Source organism: Lepidothrix coronata, unplaced genomic scaffold (assembly GCF_001604755.1).
Source record: "Lepidothrix coronata isolate B3197 unplaced genomic scaffold, Lepidothrix_coronata-1.0 Scaffold45, whole genome shotgun sequence".
NCBI classification, from domain to species: Eukaryota; Metazoa; Chordata; class Aves; order Passeriformes; family Pipridae; genus Lepidothrix; species Lepidothrix coronata.
Window position 1 is genome coordinate 2,566,281 of NW_016690225.1, and position 27,635 is coordinate 2,593,915.

At 35.5% G+C, this 27,635-nt stretch overlaps 1 protein-coding gene across 7 annotated transcripts in view; it reads right to left on the minus strand.

The window, feature by feature from the left end:
• Window positions 1–27,635, minus strand: part of CSMD1 (CUB and Sushi multiple domains 1) — a 1,090,193-nt gene that overhangs the window by 213,053 nt on the left and 849,505 nt on the right. For 6 of the 7 annotated variants that reach the window (XM_017814556.1, XM_017814554.1, XM_017814552.1 and 3 more), the window contains 4 exons: window positions 26,416–26,604; window positions 22,533–22,649; window positions 20,888–21,103; window positions 18,225–18,413 (listed from right to left, as the gene is read on the minus strand). In XM_017814556.1, the coding sequence (XP_017670045.1) occupies window positions 18,225–18,413; window positions 20,888–21,103; window positions 22,533–22,649; window positions 26,416–26,604 (711 nt within the window). The remainder of the gene's footprint in view (window positions 1–18,224; window positions 18,414–20,887; window positions 21,104–22,532; window positions 22,650–26,415; window positions 26,605–27,635) is intronic. The other variant, XM_017814555.1, reaches the window with a different exon arrangement.

The following is a 27,635-nucleotide window of genomic DNA, read 5'->3' on the forward strand; positions in this document are numbered from 1 at the left end:
ATTCAGCTTTACAAATAAGTATTAGAAAAAGCAGATGATAAGCTGCTGGGAAAAAAAAAAAAAGAATCTGACAATAAATCAAGATCATTCAAACACGTTTTTCTCTACCTGGAATAAAATCAAAAAACTAAAAAACAAACAAACATTTATTTATATTATTCAGGACTAAGCAGACCGATCCTTTCTTTTCTGGGTAAAGAGAGGATGAGTCTTTTTCACAGCTACTTGTAGTAAGCATCTATTAACACTTTCATTAGACATTCTTTTGTCGTAGCTCCCCAGTAAAGAAAATAAAGAAGTGTAGGAGGAGTGGTGTGTTCCAGCCCATGGACTCAGTTTGAATTCAGAACAAAAACTAGAACAATTATTCCAAATATGCAACATAAATTTCATCACATAAATGAAAACATCCAGACAGATAGAAAATAATATTGGTCTTGTTCAAACAGATATTCAAAATGCTTGAAAATGCATTAACATACCAACTATTAATCTACAACTTTTTTTAAGGTGCACAAGATTGATATTTTCATCTCATTGTTCAGTCTAGGGATAAAATATATTGGGTTATTTTGACCTAAACATCATTTAGATCTCATTCAGAGTTTGTGAAAAACTTGTTATAACAGTTAAAATAATAATAAATTAACATATAATTGTAAATCAACAGATATGCGTTAACAAAGAAGCAATAAGTTTAGAAACAAATCTGCATTCTTTCTAAAAATGTTAAATAGACTTTTAGGCTTCATATGACATTAAAACATTTATTTGAGGAATTTCAATTACATTGCAAAATTCTCTGAGCTCAAGTTGGCACCCATATACCTCTAACCCATGTTATAAAACTACAGTCTGTTTTCAGTGCAAATAGATTGCAAATATCTGACAGTTATGTAGTTTCATCAGGCTCCACCATTCCCTTCATTATCGTGACAAATGGTTGCTCGTGTCCTCTGACCAGTCAAGTTTCCTAGCTCATCCTCTGCCAGTCAGTAAATCACTGACACAGACCCCAGAAAGAGGTTTCCAAAGGAAATCAAGCCTTCTTTGTCAACTCCCCTTCCTCAATTTATACAAAACATGTCACAGATCATGTTTAAGGACCTTATGCCAAGGACTTCAACTGAGTATTTTTTCTAACCAATTTTGCACACTGCAATCCAGAACGTCATGACCACACTTCACGTAATGAGGGACCAGGAATTCAAAGAGCAACCATGAACCACAATACCAAGCCTGGTCTTGACAGCAGGAAAAGCTTATGCAAAGGCATCTCTCCCCTTCAAGGCCGTAATATTTTACCTAGTGGTATAGGAAGTCATGCTTTTTCTTTTAAAATATTCACAGTAGCTGATACTGCTGCTTTTTTTATGTAGTAGCATGTGCAGCCAGAATGTGTGACACCCAAATTCAATTCACTTTGACTCTGGGGATTTGAACATGCATTTCCTATCCTCTCACAAAGAGATTAGAAAATCAGTCACACAGTGTTGACTAACCTCTTTAGCAAAATGGGTAAAGCATTAAACAGGGGAAAAAGAACACTTCTTTGAGGAAATACATACATCAAAGAGTTGGGAAATAAAATTCTGAAATAACTCATGAATCAACACTCATAGTAACCATGTGAGCACCGAAGTACTAGACTAGAAAAATATATTCATGTTCACATCCATTTGAATCGCCTCCAATTGATCCTCTTTATGCAAAATGAACAACAGCGTTTAACAACAATGGCATGATGATTCTGCTAGCAAGGACCAGATGCAACTTAAAATTCTTTTACATAAGCAAAGGAAATGAAGCCACATCTCTTACATTCTTGATGAAAGATCAAGCCATAGAAGTTCAAAGAAGTGATATGGCTTATCCACCTATAGTAACTAAGAAGTAAAAAACTGCCAATCAATCTTGAAATATGTCATGCAATATTCTGTATCTAGCATGTATTCTATGAATAATTACTGATTTTAGTGTCTCAAGTTAAGCAGACAAATATTATCATGTGATCTTGAAAGAGCTCTTTAGTTCTTGACTACAGAGGACATTTCCTTACTTCAACGCCTTCCAGATACCTTCTGAGTTCCAGAGACCTCCCTTCATCTTGACAGAATGTCTGTCAAACTCCCCCTCACCTCACCCCCATCAGGAGCATCCACAGCCCAGAGAGACGAAAGAGAAAAGATTTCTTATTTCCCCACATGACAAAAATATTTTGTAACTGATTCTAATTTCATTTATTAAATATAATTCACTGAATATTAACCATATGCACTCTTCTTCGATAAAAATCCACTAAATTAGTATTAGTATCTATAAATTTTAAATTATGCAAACATTGAGAAGTATAGAGTTTTCCAGGACAAATAATCTTTACTGATCTTAGAGTAGTTACTCTCTCCATCATTCTGTCTTCATACTTTGGTCCACAACCTTGTGTGGGAAAAATCAGTATGAATTTAGTTGAACAGGTATTCCATAACATACTCACTGAACATGCTCTATGTAAATAGTATTTTCAGGACTAGCTCCTCCAGCTGTAGCCTTTGAAGAAAAGGAACATATTTCCTAGTGTGGTCGTCTGATCTGCTTAGACTAGTATAACAGGTACAATTTAAGAACATAAAATCTGCATATGATAAAACAAATAGATGTAGAAAGAGGCAGCACTGAAATATGTATTTTGACGCAATAGAGATCCCTTCTTTATGTTGCATGTCTACCTTTCCTTTGTTTCTGTATTAATCTATTTGATTTTTCAAGATACAAAATAAATTGATTCAAAGTTCTAGCTTTTTTATTATCAATATGGTCAGAGGCACCTAAATTGAATCTGTAGATTAAACAATAAAGATCCAGTTCTCAATGTATGTATTTCAAATTAATCAGGTATGGGATGAAAAATATGAAAATATATGTAATCCAAGATATTTTTCAACAGAGAATATGCACAAAAGTCTGCTTGGAGCAAAAAGCAGAAAAATAAATGAAAAAACCCTGGTGAATTAGAAAACCATGAAAGAAAAGAAAAAATCATTAGAGGACATAGGACAAAAGCTTCCATTTGCATGTATAGGAGAGACTTTTCTCTAGGAAGGATATAGGGGGATTGTTGCAACTTAGAGACAATTGCTTTGAGTTTGAGAGAGAGAGAAAGAGGAAGGAAGGAAGGAAGGAAGGAAGGAAAGGAAGGAAGGAAGGAAGGAAGGAAGGAAGGAAAGAAGGCATATTGTTGCAGAAGTAAAATGAAATAGCACCTACTGTGTTTTGATAAGATCTATAAAATTAAGAGGCTTTTGTCATACTAAAACACATCTAAATTGCTTGCTAAATAACTTAAAATAGCATGTAATAAACAAAATTTGTTCTCTAAATATCAGTTGCTTACATGGTTCCATTTAGAATCCTCACTTCCCAAATCTGCCAAGCTATGGAAGTCTGCTGAACTACAGCACCCAAAAGACAAGATCCTTAAACTCATCTTCTTTTTAAAGAAAAAATCTATATGTTACTGCTTCTATGTTTCAAAACGTGGAAAGTAAATAAAAGCAGATTAATCTAGTCCCCTATTACAACTTTTGAATCTTGTGTGCTTTTTAAAGTTAATTTTATTTATTTATTATAAATCAAAAATACCCACCTTAGAATTCAAAAAGTATATTCTTTTTGATTCTAAACCATCCATCTCCACACATAAAAGGTTTTACAGGAGGAAATACTTTATTTTTACTACAGTTTCTGAATTCTCGGTTATAACCTTTTTAAGGACTGTAGCAGACTGAAAAATGCTGCTTTATCAAACTCTTCTTTTATTCCCTTTCAGTGAGAGTAATCAGTCTGGAAGGGTACTTGAATTCATTGTTTGTTCTTTTGCTTAATAAAGTCACTTAAATTCCAATTACATAAGTAACTGTTTTTTCTTCTTTCGTTGTCTCACTTGAAATTTGATAAAAGGAAACTGCAGAGGGTAGATCTTTTGAAGATCATTGAACACTTCCTGAATACGAACACAAACTGTAATACAAACAAAACTCAGGGATTCTTGAATTGCTTTGAAATACAGTTCATGTAAAATGTAACAATAACTTTGTTTAATGGAAAAGTTTGCTTTAGTATTTTTCTTTCATATATCTTGCTAAAAGATTTGACAGAATTTTAAGCAGATCTCCAAAGCAGAGATCAAATAAAAGTAGTACATTGTCAGTTTAAGGGCTCCTCTGACACAAAGCACTCTGCTGAGTGCAGAATATCTCTTTTGTATTTACAAATTAGCAGTTCATAAAATATGAGAAGAAGCAGAGCTCAAACATTCAATAATTTTTTATGTTTCTGTTGGACAATACTATTACCCAGTAGGATGGTTATGCAACATTAATACAGGAGCTAAAGGGATCACAGATAAAACTGAATCAAATGATAACAAAAACTTAGGGTTTCTCCACAGTCATTGAGAGCTCTCTAAAGCTGAGGATATGATTTCTGCATGGCAGACACAACACATGACTGGACTCAAGCACGGCTTCATGTACAAACTCTAATATAATGCTAGGAGCAGAAGCTTCCTGTTAAATGGAATGTTGCATCAAGCCAAGGTGCACATGGAGTATCCACAGCACCTCTGTTGCACAGTGCCTGAATCTTTGTAATGTTAAGAGTCCTACATCTCTAATTCTGCAACCTGTCCATCACAAGCGAGCCTGTAACCTGTCACTTACACATTGCCATTGATTTTTTTAAATCATACTAGTCTCTTCCCACTTGTCATTCTTTTGCCTTGTGGCTTTCAGTCTGTAACTCTACACTAAGATCACATCACTCCAGACCTGGTAGTTTTTAGCATGTGACTTCATATTGGACTAGAACCTCAATAACAAGGAGTTAAGAGTTATTTTAACACACAATAAATATTACACGATAAAATATATGCACAAACGTTAATTACTATTTAGTCTGCAGCACCCACACATGCTCCATTCAATGTTAACAGTGTAATAAACTATCACTGAGGAGCTTGAGAAGGTCCGCATGAAAACGTAACTGTAGCAGGGAGAAAACAGGAAGATGTTGGCTTTTTTGTCATTACTATTATCATCATCATCACCACTACATTTACTGGCAAGAATTATTTGCCTAAGGATTCTTTCCATCCTCTTACCAGCTGGTGCCTAAGGAGTGGCTTTCCCTTTTTTCCTTTTTTTTTTCTCTTTCTTTTTTTTCTCTCATTGTTTGCTTCTCTAAGATAGATTTTCAATTGTAGTGCACGACCGCACTACTAAAGTATGTTTATATCAGCCTCCCACAATACTCTTTAAGCAACATCCATATGATGGTGGTGAGGTTAGAACATCTCACTGAAAACCACACTGAAGTGCCTTGCTGAAAACAACTTATTCTGTATTTTTTGCACCATTTACATACAAAGAATAATGGAATAGGAAAGGAAGGACTAAGCAGCAGGGAAAGTCTTTTCCGTGATTTGCTTAATTTGTTCTCAATCCACATGCCACAAACATAAGGCACTGTTCAGGTTCTCAAAACAAATCCTATGATGTTAATTAGCCTCAGGGGATTATTGGCAGAAACTAAGGTGAAAGCATTGTTTGGATTTAAATTGTTTTGAGATTTTTGACTACTCTTTCTAGTATCATCTGATAATAAGCTATGGACATAACATGTTGACATTATTTGTCTTAGCAAGAAACAACATTAAGTATACATAACCTTAACATGTAGAAAGAAGGCAAAAGGGTGACTTGAGGTAATTGTTATTCTTTCTAACTATAGGTGACTAATATTTCATACCAGGTCTTAGATAAAGGTGATTGAAGTCTCATACAAATCACTCCTTTTCATTTTGAAAATAGAATCAGAGTGCCCAGTATGCACCAACTGAAATCTTTTAGTGTTTCCTGACTATTGAAGTTTCAGTTATCAGATAGAGACAATTCAAACCTGTAATTACTATATGGCACCATATTTTAAAGATTCAGGTACAGTAAGACTCAAACACTCAGACAATTCTTCAATTTTCAATCAAACATTGAAAGTGAAAGGAGGAGTTAAAAAACACCACCTTTTGATTGTATTTATAAAAATGCATTGTTATAAGATAAAGAAATAGAAAGTATAAAAAACTTATCAAATAACTTTATTAAATACATTGTGCAAAATAGAAAATAACCTAAAGATTTAACAATTTAAATGTGACAACATTTAAATAAAGCATTCTGAAATATAGTGGATCCTGAATTCATCCTCATTACCATTGGAAGATTCAGAGACTCAGCTACTGATAAGATTTCTTGCTCATGAGCAGCTCTCTCTCTGCCTAAACACTAGATAAAAATTAATAGCAGTTTTCGGACCTAGTTTGACTTCTCAAAGGTGAACTCAGATTCAAATTTTCTGCTACAGAGAATTTAAAGAAAACAATGAATTCCAAATCTCAAGAGCCTCATAGAAAACTCTGGTGCTATTCAGGCTAACAATATAATTATATTCCCATTTATGATTCAATCTCAATGAAAATTAACTCAGTGCTACAACATGACAGAGTATATTAATTATAATTGATGACTTTACAATAAATACTAACTAAACTATTAAAAAGAAACAGCTTATTAAATAGTGTCGGCATTTTATTGTAGCACCCTATCAACTATTCAAATAGTATTTAATATAACAACTGAATATGACAAATTAATGTGATATTAATGCGAATAACAGCGAACAATATCTTGGTGAAGATTTTACTCCAATACTGTATTAATGCACCATTAAAAATCAAGTGCCATGTAAAATTTAATAAAGGAGCAACACCATTTAAATATGAAATGAAAATATTAAGTAGCTCTTTCTTTTCTGCTTTACCATTTAATTTTTCCACAGCTTGCTTAGGAACACTCCATCAGGATGAAATTACTTATAGGGGACAGGAAATAATACAGATTAAAAACCAAACCAAACAAAAAAGCTCCAGCACTCAAAATTAAGTTTATTTTATTGATGTGTTCTGCTCAAACTCAGTGCAATGCTTAACATGAAAGGCTAGTTTGAACTGAATATACACTGTAAACTGTATAGTGCACAAATAATATTTTCTTTATGCATCATAAATAAAATTATACACAGTTTCTTAAAGAGAGAGTCAGCAGGGAAAATCCAGATAAGCAGACAGAAGCCAATAACATAATTGTCAAGACAATCACATGAGAGAGTTGAAGAACTACTTCAGACCTTTCTTCTCTTTTGTGAGAGACTGAAATGTTAAGGGTTAATGACTCAAACAATCAGCCATTTGCAAAAGCAGCAGGGTGCTTTGCTGAGGCCAGGTTTGCACTCCCGAAGCAATGAGGAGAAGGACAGTTTTTGGGCTGTGGTGGTGAAACTTCTGATCTGCATAACAACAGCCCAGGTGCAGAGGGGGTGCACACCCACCACCACCTGAGAATGACCATGACAAATCAACCTTTGTTTAGCAACAAGCTGGGGTTTGAGACAGATAAGGGAAAAGGCCAGTAAGAAGCAGATCCTCCTAAGTGGGATAATGCTTTTTATCATGCCAGTGTCCTCCCTTGGCCTGATGGGATTTGATGGAAGTTTACATTAAAATATTGCCCTTATGAAGTTGCAAGCTATGCTGGCAGTGGTGTATGCCTCTGGCAGGGTCTCTCATGCCAGACAGATCAAAACTGAAGGGTCAGATAATATGTGTCCATGGGCAGGATGGGCTCACTAATCTTCTGGCAGTTATCCTAGGAGAAGGAAAACTCTAATTCCAAACCCTGCTAGATGGAGCTCGCTTAGCCCTGTAAAGCCATCCATCTAAGAGAAGGTCACTCTAATCAAACCTACGTCCTGAGGACCTCACTGCCACCGTCCAAGCTTGCTCGGCCCTGACAGATGAACCTTAGGATTAAAGGATGGGTCCAGTTCTGCACATGCTGCATCTCACCTAAAAAAATCCATTGAGGAAGCTTGAAGGATATATCCACATTTGTAAAGCCCTGTAGCAACAGGCAAGGGTCGAAATGGCAGGTGATAAGGTGCATTGGAAGCCACAGACCCAACCCTGCATGCAGGCAGTTCAGGACATTGATTGCCTAAGACTGACCCTGGAGATGACAGTCTTGTTCGGCAGCATCCTGAATGACCAAGCAACCTTTTTCAAGGAGAGCACTGCTTGCTCCACACGAAGAGGGACCTAGAAAAGGTGGTTTAACCAAAGCTCATCTCCACCCTTCACCCGGTTGGTTAACCGCGGCCAACAGGCATCTTCTGATGTGGTCAAACAAAGATTAAGAGACAAAGGCATACACCTGCCTCCAAAGGTGTATCCAAATTGATACTCGCATGCTGGAACATCAGAACCATGCTTGATACTGAGGACAGTAGATGTCCTGAGTGCCATTCTGCTCTAATTGCCCACGAACTGTCATGACTCAACATCGACATAGCTGCTCTCAGTGAATTTCATCTCCATGAGGAAGGCAGCCTTAGAGAACATGGTGCTGGTTATACGCTCTTTTGGTCATATAAACCCAGAACTGAAAGGCATCTTTCAGGAGTTGGCTTCATGATTAAAAACTCTATTGTCTCCAAACTTGAAAATTTGCCGACAGGTCACTCTGACCGCATTATCTCCTTATGCCTTCCACTACACAACAAACAACATATTGTCCTCTTTAGTATATGTGCCCCAACTCTCCAAGCTGATCCTGGCAAAAAAGATAAATTTTACACCGACCTGTGCCGCCTTACCCAAAAGGTTCCCACAGATGATTACAGAGTGATTACAGAGGATTCTATGAGGCTTTGAAAACAGCGTATGGACCTACACACCAGGTCCAAAGTCCTCTACTCAGTTCAGATGGTCAAATGCTTCTAACAGATAAAATCTCCATTGTGAATCAATGGTCTGAACACTTTCAGATTCTTTTCAGTACTAGCCATGTAGTTCAAGACTCAGTAATTCAGTACATTACACAACAACTGGTGAAAAATGAATTGGATATTGCCCCTACTATGGGAGAAACTCTTAAGGCCATAGAGTAGGTGCAAACTGGCAAGACAGCTGGAGTTGATGGAATTCCATCTGAAGTCTGGAAGCAGGGAGGCCAAGCACTCCATGATAAATTTCACAAATTGGTGGTGCACTGTTGGGAACTAGGCAAACTACCATCAGACCTTCAGACCTTTGTGACGCAGTCATCATCACCTTGTATAAGAAGAAAGGAGATAAATCAGACTGCTCAAATTACCGAGGTATTACTCTGCTCTCCATTGCTGGTAAAATCCTGGCAAGAATACTTTTGAACAGACTAGTACCCGCTATTGCAGAAGAACTTCTACCTGAAAGCCAATGTGGTTTCAGAGCCAACAGAAGTACCACAGACATGGTATTTGTTCTCAGACAACTGCAAGAGAAGTGTAGGGAACAGAACAGAGCACTATATGTAACCTTTGTTGATTTCACCAAAGCTTTCAATACTGTGAGCAGAAAAGGTCTATGGCAGATTTTGGAACGTTTATGTTGTCCCCCCAAATTCCTTAAAATGATCATCTCACTCCATGAGGATCAGCACGGCCAAGTCAGATATGGCAATGCACTTTCTGAGCCCTTTCTAATATCCAATGGTGTGAAACAAGGCTGCGTTCTTGCACCAACTCTATTCATAATCTTTTTCAGCATGATGCTCCAAAGGGCCATGGCAGACCTCGATGAAGAAGATGGTATCTACATTTGATATCGTACTGATGGAAGCCTCTTCAACCTAAGGCGACTGAAGGCCCACACCAAGACCTTAAACCATCTTGTCCGTGAACTGCTTTATGCTGACACCACCGCCCTCGTCACCCACACAGAAGTAGCTCTGCAGCGTTTAACATCCTGCTTTGCTGAGGCTGCTGAGATTTTTGGGCTGGAAGTCAGTTTGAAGAAGACAGAAGTTTACTATCAACCTGCACCTCAGGAAGTCTTCCATCATCCCCATATCACCGTTGGCCAATCAGAGCTCCAATCAGTCCAGTTTAATTACCTGGGAAGCATCATCTCCTCGGATAGTAAGACTCATGAAGAGATTGACAACAGGTTAGCAGTGGCATATAGACCTTTTGGAAAACTCCATAAAAGAGTTTGACAAAATAAACACCTGAAGAAAAGTACAAAGATCAGTGTTTACAGAGCTGTTGTACTGTCTACTCTTTTATATGGGTCCAATCATGGGTCATTTACCACCACCACCACCTGCGACTCTTAGAACACTTCCATCAATGCTGCCTCCGTACAATCCTAAACATCTGGTTTAGAATTGTACTGGTCAGATTATGTGACTAATATGCCTCTTCTAGAACAGGCAGCACTTATGAGTATTGAGGCCATGCTGCTGAGAACACAGCTGCTCTGGGCAGGACACAGGATGAAGGACCACCGCCTCCCTAAGATTGTGCTCTATGGTGAACTTGCTGCCGCAAGAGAAGAGCCCCGAAGAGGAGATACAAGGACTCCCTGAAACAATATCTTGGCCTTGGCCATATTGATCCTCATCATTGGTCTACTCTGGCCTCCAATCGGGAGGTCTGGAAACATATTAGCTATAATACTGCTGCGCATGCAGGATCACTCTCGAGGAGAAAAGACAACATAGAAAGAACCGTGTCTTGTCGATATCACCTAAGGAGTCTTTCTGCTGTGCCTTTTGCAACCAGACTTGTCTATCTCACATTGGCCTTTTTAGCCACCAACGCGCTTGTAGCAAATGTGGGTAGAGTCCTTCCCAAAGGAAACCATGATGATGTCCCCCCTTACACAACTGTAAGGGTGTAAAACTTCACCCAAGGTGGAGGTATTGGGACATTCACCTGGGGTATTCATCCCTTCTGTTAAGGTTGAACTGGCTCAACTATGCTTATGCTGAAGTGAGAAACAGCAGTCATGTCTTAGAAGGTGTCATAAATATCAGAAACCATCAAAGACCCCTGAAGTGACCCCAGACTTCCATTTCTAGGAACTTCCACCACGCATGGTCCACAGTGTTGCATAAGAAAGTGTAGAATTCCCCTGCTCAGGAGAGGTATCTGGACATTCCCACCTGAACCTGAACATATATTAACCCATTGAACTTATGTTGTGGAGGCTTCCCCTGGCCCTGATAGATTAAGTCTGCAACCATCACTTCAACCAACAGACGTCTAAATTGCAACAATCAAGTATCGTCACTGGATCCACAAGTAGTGATAACTTTTCTCTTCACTATCCACTCTTATTCTTTCTTTCTCTTTCTTTTCCTTATATATTTTCTTAAATGATGTTTTTATATTTCCATAGATGATAACCAAAATGGCCATATATCTCCTTTCCATTGCAGCCAAATTGTTTTAAAATAAACCTGCCATGCATGCATATTTATAAACATGTCATTCAGTGTCATTTCACTCTGATCTGCCCCAACAGATCTATTAACAAGAACCTCAGCTACCCTACTTTCAGGGGCGGGTAATAACATAAAATTGGTGTCAGGGACAAGATTACCATGTGAGAAGCAGTGAGGAGGTTTTTCTACAGGCATAACAGCCAGAGTATTGAACAAAGGAGAACTGATTTTTGGTCTATGCCAAAATCTCCAGCAGGAGATCATGGCAACCTGGGATATATGCCTGATCTCGACTGTTCCCCACTGCTAAAAGTTAATGATAATTTTTCTCCTCTCGGTAGGACCTGGGCACATCAGATTTGTTGAAAGGTTTTCTGGTGTAAGCCAGACTTGACCTGCTGTGTAAGATTTTCTCTGTGAGAAAGTGAAGCTGACCCTCAGAGAGGGTTAATGGGAAGAAAGACATTAACCCTCTTTGGGTTAATGACCAGTACGTTATTGAATCTCCCCAGAATTCCTGTTTCTCCCACGCACTGCCCAGCGAAAATCAAACTACCTTCCCCTAAACCTCCGGGCAGGCCAGAGCATTACATAATTGTAACATTGGACTGGATCCCTTGGATGTGGTGAAGTGATCATTGTAGTCCAAAGCTGTTGTATGGTTTTCTGGTGTGACTTGGACCTGTTAAAAGGTTTTCCCTGGGAGAAAATCAAGCCGATCCTCAGAGAAGGTAGTGGGAAGAAGGACATTGACCCTCAGTGGGTTACTGAAGGGTATTACTAGCAAGAGGGAGTCAAATGGGACTGTCCTCTCATTATGAAATCATCATGATAATTTTTCCCCTCTTGGGAACATCAGATCTGTTGAAAGTTTTTCTGGTGTAAACTGGACCTGTTGGAAGGTTTTCTCCTGGAGAAAGTCAAGCTGACCCTCAGAGAAGTTTAATAGGAGCAAGATATTAACCCTCTCTGGGTTAATGACTGGTTCAAAAAGAATGAGCACCCAGGGTGAGTCCAATGGGGATTGTTTCCTCCTCGTGAAATTAGTCTTTTGTAAAGAGAAGGTACCTACATCTGGGCCCTGTACTTTGCAATTCACTATAAAGGGGTCTCCACTCAGGTTTTTACCCACTGCGTTCAACAATCAGTGAACAGAACATCTTTGACAAATAGGAAGCAAAAGCTGAAATTTCTACTCTCTCCAGAATTTCATCAGTATTTCACAGTGCACCATAAAGGAATATCAAAATTAGAAGAGTCATTCCTTACCTTTTTAGATGATCACTGTAAATTATAAAGTTACATTTCAAAAAGTGCTTAGGAGATTATTTAAGCATATATCAGATGCATGCATTTATCACTGCAATCTAAACTCCCTCCACTCCCTCAGCCCCTACTTGTTGGTCACCTGTCTCTGGACATGTGCATACTTACCGGGTATCCTGTTTTGTGTCCTATTTCTTCTTTTGCCTATATCCTACTCTGCACCAAGTCTGAGAAGACACAGAAAACCATATAGATTTTTTTCTTTAAAAAGAAGAGTTTAAGGATCTTGTCTTTTGGATGGTGTAGTTTGGCAGACTTCCATAGCTTGGTAGATTAGGAAGTGAAGAATCTAAGTTGGAACCATGTAAGCAGTGGATATTTATAGAACAAATTTTGCTTATTACATGCTATTTTAAGCTATGTAACAAGGAATTTAGATGTGTTTTAGTATGACAACAACCTCGTAATTTTATAGATCTTGTCAGAACACAATAGGCGCAAGAATGTTCTTTCTTTCTTTTTCTTTCTTTCTTTCTTTCTTTCTTTCCTTTTCTCTCTTTCTTTCTTTCTCTCTTTGTCTCTTCCATTCTTTTTCTCTTTCTCTCTCCCTCAGACTTGAAACAATTTCGTGCAAGTTGAAACAATGCCCTTATATTCTTTCTGAAGGAAAGAGAAGTCTCTCCTACCCTTGCAAATGGAAGCTTTTTGTAATTTCTTATGACCTCTAATGAACTATCAATTTTTTTCCTTTTGCTTTCATGGTCTTCTGGTTCACTGGTTTTTTTTTTAATTTTTTTTAAATTTAGGAATGCTTCTCTTAACCTGTGAGTTCTTCAATTCTTTTTCTAACAGTAACATAACTCCAATACAGAATGTTAGAAAGCTCCTGACTAGTTTGACTTACAGAAAACTGGAAAGTAAGAAAAGTATGATGGAAAGCATAGTTTGCTAGATAAGTTTTGGGAAATCTGCCTCAGTAACAGATTTCCCAGAAATGGTGTGTGGATCCTATTTAAAAGGTTAGTGATGACAATAAGCAGCAGAAACATGATTGTTATGTTCTCCTTTAGGAGGACAGTAGCCTCAGAATCAGATACTTCAACAAACTAAGTTGTTCCACCTAATTTCTGAACTCCAGCATTCACCAAGCTTCTGAGATTCACACAACTTTGTGGATACGCAGAAGTGCGTGACTGCCTAGCAGCTTTACACTTGGATCTGTACTCTAGGGGAACCAACTCACTAAAAGCTGGGTTTTGTCCTCAGGAAAATGTAGTCAACTGTGAAATGTAAATGAAACTGTAATAGAACTCTTTAATTATAGGTAGAGAAAAAAATACATTGCTGGAAGAAAAAAGTGAGAAGAATGTGCATCCACACTCGTCTTCACAGTGGTGAAATAAATATAAAGTTATATACACACTATGTGTATATATATATATACATGTATATATACATATATGCATGCATATATACATATATGTATATTGTAACTATGTAAAAGCAAGCTACATAATGGGAATAAATCATACATGTGGAATTAGTGTCAGTAACCCATCACAACTGTGAATCATGGGTTTGATTTTATTTCTTCTGGAAAATACTGGAATAATAATTGCAGCAATAATAACAGAACAATGAATAATAACAATGGATAAGATGTAAACAAATGAAGGGCACAGAATCTGTTTTCTGTTTACAAATCTCAACTAGACAAAAGATAAAGAGGAGAAGCTTTTCTGTACTCTAGTAGCTTGGCTTTTAACCCCCCCCAACAAAAAACTAGTGATTTTAAATAATAATTAAATTATTCAGAAGTATATCTGGAAAATTAAACCTACACACATGCCAATTACAGTAACATACCAGATGATAATATTGCTATAAAGCAACCTTATAGGTGACAAGCTGTTTCAGAACAGTAAAAAGCCAGATGCTTAAATCAGTAGCCTCAAATCTAAAGACATGGGTTATTGACATTTCCAAGACAATATGCATATTTATATTCCAGGTAGCCCTGTGTCAGGATTGCTAGGAAGATATTTTTCCCTTAACACTATCTGTAGACATGAGTTCATACCTCAATTAATTCTCTGCATCACACAAAATAGCTAAGTAGTGGAGTTCCCCTTAATGTCACATTCCTCTCAGTTGCAGTAAATTTTGAGTGGAGGGGTGAAAGGGAACAGTGTGAATGTACATTTAGACAACATAGCTCAAAGAATAGCTGCATAGAGGTAGACATACAGGGGTTTTTTTTCACAGTAGATTGTCTATGTGCTTATACAGTGGGTAACTGCAGAAAAGCCTTAATGTAGCATATGTGCTGATCGAGTCACTAGCTCAGTAAAAACCATGGGATAGTTCTCCCAAATGCAACTACTCTGTCTATAAAGCTGGGAAACAGTACTCTTGTGTGAAAAGAGATTGAAGTGTCTCTTCAATGTAATCTGCAGTTACCAACTACTGACACATTTGTCAGAGAAATCATTGTTACTTGAGTGCTTTGAGGAAGGTCCTACAGGAAATGAAATTTCTTTATGGATGACCCTGCTACCATTCTTTTAAACAATTCAAGAACAAGAAATTCTCTGTGAGGAGATTGGCAGTCCCAGTGTTTCTACAGTTCATATAAAGTGGTAGAGGGAAGGGATCTTCCTCAGAAGCCACATCATGTCAATGCAAAATGAGAATTTACCAGACAGGTAAAGGGATTTACTCCCATAGGAGAAGCAAAGGTTTAAGGAGGAAAAGAAAGAAACAGTTTAATCTTCTGAGATGGGGGAAATTTGACACCACTGAGTAATGATCATATCTATTCTTTAAACAGTGCAAAGGGAGTCAGTCTTAAGGGCCTGAATAAAGATCTTTGAACTCCAGGGAAAGACCATCTACCTTCACAGCATGGAGATAGGTCACTGAAAGTTATGATAATGTTGTTCATATGGGACTCAAAGTCTTAAAACAACAATGCCAGCATCACGATATTAGGATAACCAGATGTCCCAAGCTCTGCTTTTCCTGTGCCTGCAAAATAGCTCTTCAAAGAAGAAGAAATGGTGAAAAGGCATAAATAGTTCTCTGACCAGGAAAACTGCAAAGCATGTTGGAGATAACACTAGAGGAAGGACTTGAAATTATTTACTTGGATAGAGAAGGGCAATACCTTTGGAAACCCTGTTGATTTGTTGTGTTTTCATCAGCAGATGAAACTGAATACAACTTCTCTGATACAAATCAGCATGTGTTTGTGTAGTTTACAAATTAAATGCAATTAAATTTAAAGGGCTTTCATCCTGAATCTGATTAAAAGAATCATGAAAGAATATTTTACCATGTGTCATAGAAGGATTGAAAAATCCTTGTTGATATATAAAGGTTGGCGTGTATACATTATGTATATGAATTTGGTCAGTGTAGAAATGATAATGAGGAAGAAATAATCAAGAGGCTATTGAACCCAGTAATGTGCTTATGTATTTGTGACACTGAGTTGGGACTAGATTTAACTTTTGAATGTACACTCCAAAGCCAGCAGATTTCAGGACAAGTAGTTTCTTTTCACTCTTCTGTGAAAGAAGTAGTCTTTGTGTGAACTCCTTTTCAGGGTAAGAGGATATCTTCACCCTTAATGTCTTAGGTGCCATGGCAACAAGAAAAGAGACCTCTGTAAAACCTTCTTAGTGTTAAGAAAAAAAATCACTTATTTAAGCAGCTTGAATGGTATTGAGTGTGTCTTTCCCCCTCAGTTTCACTTAGCTGCTTAGCAAAATTTCTTTCCTTGTATTTGTTGTAGTTGCATTATGGGTATCTTTAGTTTGCTACACAATCAGAGACCAAATTTTCTTCATAGGTTGACTTAAAAGAGTTGTTTAGATTATCTTGTTTTAGAGAAGTGCCAGTCGTCTATGCATATTTTATAAAAGGTTTTACTAATCGTTTAGAAAGAGGGGTCTTTTACATGGATTTAGTGACAGAAGTCTCAGGGCCAGTCAATAAATTTATTCAAAACTGAACATAATAAGAAAAAGTAAATTCCAAAATAAATTCCATTTCTATATGAATTACAGACTTATCACATATATGCATGATTAGGTATGTATCACTAAATTATGCATGGGAAAATATATAGGCATTTCTGTGTCTGGCACAGTAAGTGGTTACATTAGTCCTAAAAATTCATGGCTAATTCAATGGTTGATACTTCATTAAGATAATTATTGATACTTTGGTAATCCTTGCAACTTTCCAGTGTGTCATTCACATAATGAGGATAACTAAGTGAGCATTTTCAAGACACCAGGAATGAATCATTTATTACTGTAGATAATGTGGGAAAGACTTTCTAAAAGATAATAATATTTACAAAATAAAACATACATGACCATCATATAAAATGACTCTTTTCTTCAGAACAAGATAACAGCATTTCTGCAGAAGAATACAATTTTATGATATTTATACTAAACTAAATGTGATTGAATGGAACTTAGAGAAGATCCCCAGGAGAGAAACACCAAAAAAAAAGCCCAAACAACCCAAACCAGGCAAATATCCCAGGGCTGATATAGCCCTGAATATAGCCTAAGACTTAAATCTAGAATTTCCAAACGACTGGCAAATTCCATATGATTTTGATTTCTCTCTCAACTGTAACTTCCTTTCATCACATCTTGAATAACCCCAGTTTTTAAAAACAAAATTTGAGATAATTTACTTTGTTTCATGTATCTTACATGTATATACAATGTAGATGACTTTTTCAGATATAAAAATCTGTCCCTTTAAAACAAACAAAACAAAAAAGCTGAAGCTGAGTTTCTCCCTTCATGAAATAAAATCTTATTTAAAACAAGAGCCCTCTTAAGAAATCCATTTAGACGTGTATGGAACTATTTGACACTTCAGAAACATTATGTCAATAGTAGCTGATGAGATTTCAGTTGACATGGTAGTGATAAAACCATTTCATAAATCAAATATAGCAACTGTACAAATTTTATAAAATATAGTCCCAGAGCTCTTCCCAAAAAAGAACAGTAAAAAGATCAAAACAGTTTGATCTTATAGTTACCAATTTTTAAGGACAGCACATTAATTTAAAAACAAATACAGTTTACAATGCTGTAATGCAATTTATAAACTGTAAAAATTCTAAAAGTTTAGAGTTACAAGAATAAAAACTCAATATGAAAAAAAAAAACCTTTAAAACCAGCTGGTGGGCTCTAAGGCAGGGTATTTTCACCTAAAAATTCTAAACATTGTTTCTCTACCCTAAAAGAAAAAGTATGAAATTTATAACTTAACTGTGTCATACAGTTTAATAATTAGTTTTATATTTTATGTCACATGACATTTTGATCTTATTTTCTAGCACAATTATAATTATTCCTTCTTATTTTCTCTAAGCTTTCTAAGTAAAAGACACATGCACTACTTATACTTTGCACTGACTTTAAAGTTTTTACAGCTCGGGGATCAATTCTTTCAACCCAAGCTCTTTGTTCTCTGCCCGGTATTCTGACACATGCCATGTGCTATTAACGATTTGATGAATGAAATGAAAGCATGTGACCACCTACCCACACACCTTGGCAGAGGTGCACTCCATACACGCCGACCACCTCCCAGGCAGGTCAGTTTATTAGCACCTTCCAGGCGATATCCAGGGAAACAAGAAAATATCAAGGAATCTCCAACACCAAAATGAAAACCAATTCGCCTACTGAAGGCAGGAACACCAGGATCATCACATGGCTCCAGATCATATTCTGCAGACAATAAAACATAACTTATAAATAATTTGGACAAGTTGTCCATATGAGAAAACCAAACTTACCATATTAGTTGCATTGGTTTTGTCTGGAACACTTGGAAAACATGTTTCAGAGTTGCTTTCTCTACTAAAACCCAGTACTGTCTCTATAAGTCTATTCTGACTATATATACGGTAATTATGCATCTATTGTATCCCATCCACACTACATCTATTTTCTTAATTTCAAGGGCTGTAATCAGCTTGGACTGTGAGCGGTTTACTATAATTTTGTTTAATTACTCTTTTTGAATATAATTCTTGTTTCATTTCATCTGAAATACCAAACAGTTTTAGAAGTGAGACTTACAATTAAAAAAAGCCCAACACCATTATGCAATGAAGAAAATGTAATAAAATATCAAACACATGGTTAGGTGAATGAAAGACATATGACCATATTTTCAAAAAGTGTGCTTTTATAACTGCATATCAGGAATAATTCAGGAGTAGTCAGAATAAATTAATGGGAAAAAGTCAGGGCTATTGCAGAGGGACCAAATCAAACTCAGAAAATATCTGAGCCACATTTCCTCATCCCCACAGGGTATGTTGGGGAAGTATCACTCTATGTTTTCCTGGTTTGTAATTTCCTTTTCTTTCCTAGATATCCACTACCAACCAATGTTTGAGACAAGATGCTGAAAGAGATCAACTTAACATGTAACCCAATAAGTCTGATTTTATATTCTTCAGAATATGATCCAAAAGAGTCAAGAGATCACTTCTGATAACACATAGGAAAAGCCATTTTCTAAAACATTTACCTTGGACTTCGGTGGAAGGTAGGGTCAAATCCACTTACTTGGAGGAAGAGACTCCATTTAGCCAGGAGAAAAAACTAACCTCTGAGGGAGTGTTTGAACAGCTGACTTACTGAATATTAAGTCAAATATAACTAAATATAACTAAATAAAGAAATCCCTCCCTTTAGTAGCTGCCTTGCAGAAAAGTCCTGAATATTAGAGGGAATCTATAAACCACACCAGTTTCTGCTGGCAAAAGTTATAAATTTTGGAAACACATTATCTACTACCTTTGTTAAGTACTATAGAGGCTAAGGTAGACATGGAGATATCCTGTGGCACACCCTTAGGCACGTGAGAATTTTTCTGTGTTAGATGACATTCAAAACACATTAAAGTCTTCTCATTAAACACTTCTTACTACAAAGAAGTACATTCTGATTGCGTGAAAATAAGAAAGAAGACTCACTTATTTGTTTCACAAAATTAATGTACCTGATAATATTTATCAAAATATATCTTTAATATAAATGATAGCATATGTTGGCTATCTATGCATGTAACAGTTGTAGGTAGGGCATAAACCTTTGACTGTGTTTGAAAAGTTCTACGATCTGCATTTTTTGTTACTGTACAGTTTTCCTCCTTGCATCCACAATATTTTGTATGTTTTTCTACAAGTTGCCTAGTGATCTACCATTTTCAGTTATTGATAAACTATCAGAGATAAAATTTAGCACTTATATTTACATTTCAAACTTGTAAAACTGCTGACCTCTGGTTTGGTAAGTCCAATGTATCCAGATTGAATGTATTTCAGCATTTGACAGGAGTAAATCCAACATTATTGCTTTAATCAGTGAGGTAGAGTTTTTTTCCTTTTTTTAAATAAGCAAGTTAAATAAGATATGTTATTCATACATTGCGTGTTCACCTGTAAACATTGCCAGATTTCAACAAAACTTATTGGTTTTCAAGGAATTGGATATGAGTTCCTTTTTTCCTTCTTCCACAGAATACTCATGTGCGTGTGCATCTCAACAAGCACCTGATTCATTCATATGCAAATCTGTAAATATTCTACTTTCCAGTAATAGAGATAGGCAAAGAAAATTATCGAGAAATGTATTTTAGATGTCATCTAGTTTTAGAAGACTGTAATTAAGAAGCAGTAACTAAATGTTTCAAGTATTTTAAAGAGGTAATTTGTAAAAATACATCAACATATAATAAATATTTTATTTCATTTTATCTTTATAAACATTTGCTATTCCAAAATCAGTCTTCAATTTAGACTCCTTTGTGAATCTGAGTTGGCTCACCACTGCTTTTTTTTAAAGTTTCTATACTTCCTTTAGTAAGACAGTACCAGTTAGTTACTTTCTTGCGAAGCGGTACCTTCTATCTCTGTAATTTTTTCCTCTTAATTTTCCTCCAAACTTCTTTTTTGTATATTTGATGGTTCTCTAAGAACAGGAAAGACTTCTTAAAACAGTCACTTCACCGACATCCTTCTCAATCTCTTGGCCACTTCCATAAACCTTAGCCAGTTTTCTATGATAGACACTATACAGTTTTGATTAACTTTTTTTTTTTACTGGTGGTTCATCGTTTTTTTGTTATCTACACGTAAAACAATTCTCTGGAAAAATTTTAGAATACTTAGAAGAATGAAATTCATTACCTGAAAATGTTATGTTGAAACCTTCATAAGAAATTGAAAAATCAGATATAAATCGAAGCTGAGCAGTAAAATTTCCAAAGAGACCAGCTTTAATTGTAGGGGGTAAGACTGAGCCAGTTAACCTGGCTACTGGTTCTGTGAAGCTGCCGTCTTCAGTGATGAGCAAATAGTCATGAGAGCTCTCAAGGTGAAAAGTATGAAAAACCAGCTGTACACCTTTAAAAATATCAGAAAGGGGGGGAAAAAAAGTACTTAGTAGGAAGTTTTTTATTCATATATAGGTGACACAGAAAGCAATTCTTACATTATATGGAAACTGCTTAAGAAAAAGTTTTGCATGGATTCAAAACTTGAGATTCTGAAAATAAAGCTTGCAGAAAGCACTTGCGCTCAGCCAATCAATATGTGCAGAGTGGATGCTTGTTTAGCTCACTTTAAATCAATAGTTCCCATAACAGAATTGATGGCATTCAGTGTAAATTGTATACAGCAGTATGAAAATCCAAATTTGTATTGTTTAGGTTTTTTTCATTTCTTATTAGACTATGGTTTTATTCAAGGTCCTGTATGTCTCTTTTATTAATAATCTCTACCATGACCTCAAAATTAAACTAGGAGACATACTTTAATACTTGGCTAAAATTTTGTATTTGTGTTTTATTTTTGCATTTTCTCCAACACGAATCTCTTTTTTGATTCTAAACTTCAGGGAAGTGCCCATAAACAAGGACAAAGTGTATACAAGTTTTATGTACAGTCTTACATATATACAGTTTCATATTTTCTGGGACTGGTCCTTTACTGAAGTCATTACTGTTCTTTCATTTGCCAACCTCCAGCTCAGCAATTAGTTAAATTTTGACTTACAGTTTGGTTTTCAAATAGAATAGATTTCAAATACAATAAATTTTAAAATATGATAAATACAATACAATTATTGTGGGGAACAACATTCTTCTTGGAAAGTCTTCTCATATATATTTCAGATTTAAAATGTCATATGAGTTCTAAACAAAAAATCCTGTCTGTAAGAAGATTTTAAACAGTAGAAACTTCCAATACACTTCTCAGCAAATTTTTATTATGTTTTGATTTAATGGTATGTAAGACATTTTTAGTAGTTTCTGGGCTTTTTTCCTTAGGTTATTGTACACATTTCCTTAATGGATAAACTGACAAGATTAGCTATGCATTCAAATATTACTCTACTGTACATATAACATAAAGATATCTAATTTTTGGCCCTAATAATTTAAGTCTGAATACACAGATCAAATCTGTTTCTTCATGCTTAGCAATGGTGAAGAGCTATGAACAAGGTCCTAACATCTTTGACTGAAAAAATTTAGTGCTATTTAACAAATAGCTATTATTTTCACATATTTTACTTCTTCTATTCTTTTCCATTTTTCTGAGACAAAAGCCCATTTCCTCTAGTAACTGTTATAAGAATGTTGCTTTTGATAAATAAACACAATCTGGAAATACCATATTTGAAGATATTTATTTTGAGAAATTAAATTTCGTCCTCAAAGGAATGGCAAAAAGTGCTGGTTTAACTCAGACATTTTTTTGTCTATGTGTGTCTGCATTTCTTAATATATAGACATTTAATATGCATATGTGTTTCATATTAGATGCTTACCCTTGCCATGAGACACTTCAATAGTCCAAGTGCAGTTTAAAGAGTTTGGGTAAAAATCAGGAAAACCTGGGGAAAGAACAGTTCCACTCTTCCCATGAATATATCCACCACACAGAGCTTAAGAAGAGGGGGGAAAAAAAGGGGAGGAAGTAAAAGAAGTCATACAGAAATCCTGTTTTTCAATAAATATTTCATTTTTGAGCTACCCTTAAAATTAGAAATAGGGATAAGTATTAAAATAAAAAGTTAATTAATCCAAAGCCATATCATTCATTTTTGACAACAATTTATTTATTCCTACATTAGTCCTTGAGAGTGAGTTTATTTTTCATCTACAGACTCTCTTGTTAGTTAGCAAAATACAAAAATAAGTACAAATTTATTCAAGAATATTGCAAGTATGAATTCCTATTGCAGTAGTATGTATGAAGCAAGATTAGTTTTTTTGTGAAGTAACTCAAAAATAAATATCTTGCTGCTATTTTTCTTGCACTAAAGGTTTGGAAAGGTATAAATGTAACTGCATTTTTAAACAAAGAAAATACTTAAGTAAAAACGTGTATGTTTTTCAACTAATAAAAGTTTGTCTCTGACATATACTGAGATGCTCAAGAAAAAAAAGTCCATTTTCCTCTCTTTCAAAGATTCAGATTGTTCCATTATAAGTAATTCATTTGGAACTGAATATTTTGGAAGACACAAGAACTAGAAAACATTTTATGCATACCAGAATTTCTTTAACTATGCTGCTCAAATTTGCATGGCAAATTAATTAAAGTTTAAGATTTGCATGCTGAAATGCGCACAGATCTTATAAATACATCATGACTGTGCTTTTCACTCATCTGTTGCTGTCTGGTTTTATGCTGTTGTTTTTTTAAAATTTTAATGTACTAAATATTTAAACAATAAAACAACAAAGCATTAAGATGCTTTTTAGTCTTCTTCCTCATAGAGTGATACACTTTGCCATAAACTAGATGGCAAATATACATGACAAAATGTTCAATAAACTTACAGTACCTGCATGTAGTGTATATTTTAGATAGATAGATAGATAAATATTAGATATACATATTAGATATAGATATTAGATATGGATATTAGATACATATAGATATAACATGCTGGCATTATAAGGTTTTTGTTAAAGTTTTTAATGTTTTGAATTTATGCATTATATATATATATATATATAAATAAGTAGAAGGAAAGGAAATGTTTCTAGTCTGGTTTTATCTGCATATATGCATTTCTGCACATAAATATGAATGAGAATATGTTTGGCTAAACCCACAGTAAATATATGGCTGATAATATTACTTAATAATAAATAACATAATTACAGCTATCAGGTTCATAGTACCATAAATGAACAATAGTACATTCATTAAAAATCCATCTTAGTCTGCAAACATCACAGAAGGAAGAAAAATATTTAACTGTGCAGTCCTTAAAGCAGATATTAAATATTTCAAAATAATTTCCATATTTTAAAGATTAAATTAAGAACATGTAATTTATCCATTTTAATTTAGCTCTCCATCAAAAATAATTTTCATGCTCTAACTTGACATTAACACATTTTGAGAATGACACATCACTTAGAGGGAACTTTAGCCACTGTGTCTCTGCATGCAGTTCTATTTCTTCTTTGTTGGCATGAAACAAAGCAACGTGTTTTTCCCAAAGGCATCTACTTTGCTGATTTAGTTTCTGAAGTTGAAATTTTAAGAACATCAATAGTCTGCAAATAACTGCAAAATACTCAATTCAACCTCAGTTAAATCTGTCACATGCCAAAAATTTGGATCACAACTTTTTGAGGCTCAAAGAGCAAACTAATAGGATGATTACCTAATAGAAGACAAGTTTTATTTTATCTTTTTAGACTAGTCAAATTTAGACTAGTTGAATATGTGAGGAAAAAAGAAGAGACTGTGTATAATCCTTATATGTTGCTTGCCTAGAGGACATATTCCAGAAAGGTTTGAAAATTTCTCTTATACATTCACACAGGAAGTGGGTGAAGGACCTGGGAAATAAGGACTCTTTTTCAATGACTGAAAATTAACTAGAGCTTCCTGTAGTTCAACATTCATGAGCAAACAAAAGAGATAAATATTGGTGTTTTAACTCAAAAATACATCCACACATTTTAGTACAAAGTAAATAGATAAAGAATAAGATATTAGTCAAAGTTAAGATTCCTACAATAGTGTTCTTCAATCCAGCGCACCAAAGTAAACAAGCCCATAAAAACAAATTCTAAAAAATGATTTTTTTCTGCACTTTTAAAGGAGAAATAAATTATAATGATTACAAGATGAGTGAGTTTGAATGCTAGATTAGATAACTATTATAATAATCTTTTGGTAGCTTATATGTTTTGTGTATGGGGACAAAAGCCTGTAGTGAGAATTAGAAGCCAGAGAAGATTAGTGCTCAGATTTAACAAAACGGTTTAAAACAGAGCGAGAAACCAAAATACTTTGTTAATCTAGCTCTAAGTTTGTCCTCTGACGTTCCACTGTAATCCAAAAAAATCTTGGACCTGAAAAGGGAGTTAGAAATTCATTGATGTAAGTAATTCACTAAAGCAAGAGCTTTTGTTGGCTGTTGTTCCGTGTTTTCTATAACAGGGATTTTATAGCAAAAGTACAAGCATTCCATACAAAGAATAAGTTGATTCAGTGGTTCACAGAAAAAGAATATAGCAAAAAATCCAATTATAAAAAAGGGCAAAGAAATATTTGCTAGGGTAGTTGTGCTGGTCTTGGCTGGTTAATTTTCTTCACAGTGGCTGGTATGGGGCTGTGTTTTGCATTTGTGCTGAGAAGCCAGTTTATAATACAGGGGTGCTTTTGTTATTGCTGAACAGGGCTTACACAGAGCCAAGGCCTTTTCTGCTTCACATACCACCACACTGATGAAGAGGTTGAGGTTGCATGGGAGGTTGGGAGGAGACGCAGCTGGGATAGCTGACCCCAACTGATCCAAGGAGTATCCTACACCATATGGCATCATGCTTATTATATAAAATGGGCTGAAAAAGGAAGAAGGGGGAGAAGTTCGAAGTGATGGCGTTTGTCTTTCCAAGTAACTGTTATACATGATGGGGCCTTGCTCTCCTGGAGATAGCTGAACACCTGCCTGCACATGGGAAGTAATGAATTTGTTTCTTGTTTTGCTTTGCTTGGCTGCATGGCTTTGACCTTTTCTATTAAACTGTCTTCATCTCAACAGTCAAATTTTCTAACTTCTACCCTTGCAATTCTCTCCCTGATTCTGCTGGTGGAGGAGTGAGTGACTGAGCGGGGTTTGGTTGCTGGCTGGGCTTAAACCATCACAGTAGTTTAGCATTTTAAAAAATGTTTCATGGAAGCTGTAGACAGTTTGATACTGCATACCCCCCCAAAACCATTAATAAACTAACTAAAATTTCAAAGCAAAAGTATGTTAAGAAAATTAATTACATAGGCTGTTGATCATCTCTTTTAGTATTGAATATCCTAAATTTTGAGCTATCATTTTGGTATTCAGTATTCCAAATTTAAAATATAAATTAAGTTTATTGGCTTTTCTTTGAAATCATTAGTTGTATGGCTCCATTTCGATTCACAGCTGAACAATGGCACCCTGGAAGAATCTCAGTTTTTCTATTTCTTAATACATGCCTGGGTTTTTTCAGTGTTTGACTGAAAGTTGATAAAGAGATGTAAAGTATTTTACTGTTAAATAACAGTAAAATAATTTTTTAGAAGTGTGGACCTTGGTGCAATTTAAGGGAGGTGGTAGCAATGACAAGCTTAATTAGTTCTGAAAAATAGGAGATCAACTTTTGTGGACTTTAGAGTTACCATCTGAAAAGCTTGACACTTACCATCACAGCTGGGTAATGCATGATTCCACTGATGGTTTCTTTCACATATGAGTGGTTCTTCATCACTCAGTGTATATCCTGGATCACAGCTAAAAGTTACTGTGGAGCGGATATTAAAGTTGTTACCATGGCGATGGCCATTCACAGGAATCCCTGGGTCAAGGCAGGAATCTGATTCCAGGGTAACACCTGAAACACACAGATTTAATTTGGTTTTTACCCCTTTGTTTTTCAGATAGTACACAGAAAAATATCGCAAACAAAACACAAAATGAGGAAGACAGGAGGAAGAAAGAACCTTCAAAAGATATTAGTTAGCATTTTCTGAGAACTGATGTGGAACATAAAGCACTTTCTCTAGTTGTTGTCATTGACTCAGAGTACAGTTTTCCAATTTTCAATTTCATAGAATAGAGAAGTCCAAATGAAGTAGAAGAAGATTGGAGCTTTAAAGTATATTTCATCAATCAAAAAAACTAAAAACAGACACACAAAAAAACAAACACAAAAGGACTGGTCATCTGAAACTATAGAAAGATATTAAGGCTCAAAATATGAATACAAATGTTGGTAGTATATAAATGATATTTATTTCATTTCATCTATTCAGTTCCTGATACTGCAGGACAATTAAATTTACTTGTCATAGTAATGATTATTTAATATAGCAAAAAAATGTCAAAAAAATGCAGTTGAAGAACTCAGAAACTACTTATTAATTCTTACAGATATGATCCTATGCATCAAAAATAGAAAGACAAATAATATAGCTTACACAATTATATAACTCTTATCTGACAGAAAGGAGTCTCTGGTAACTATGTCTTACAAGAAAGATTGAATAGTGTTCGGTAAATAAACCTGGAGCTATACAATGAAGAAGAAAAAAACCTCTGAAATTATCAAATGAAGGCTCATTAACTCATTAACTCATTATCCATTATGCTCAAAGTGATAGCAAACGATTGTGGAATTTAATCATATAATCATGTAATGTATACATATGAGGGAAAGAAATAAAGACTCTCTATTTGGATAATAGGAATTTCTTTTCTGTTGCTACGTATGGTGGGTTCACCTTGGTGGGTTGACCTCAGCTGGCTGCCAGTCCCCCACTCACCTGCTCTCTTTTTACTCACTTCAGAAGTACAGGGGGAGAAAACAAGATAGAAAGTAACATGAAGAAGTTCATGGTCTAAGATAATGACAAGGAGATCACC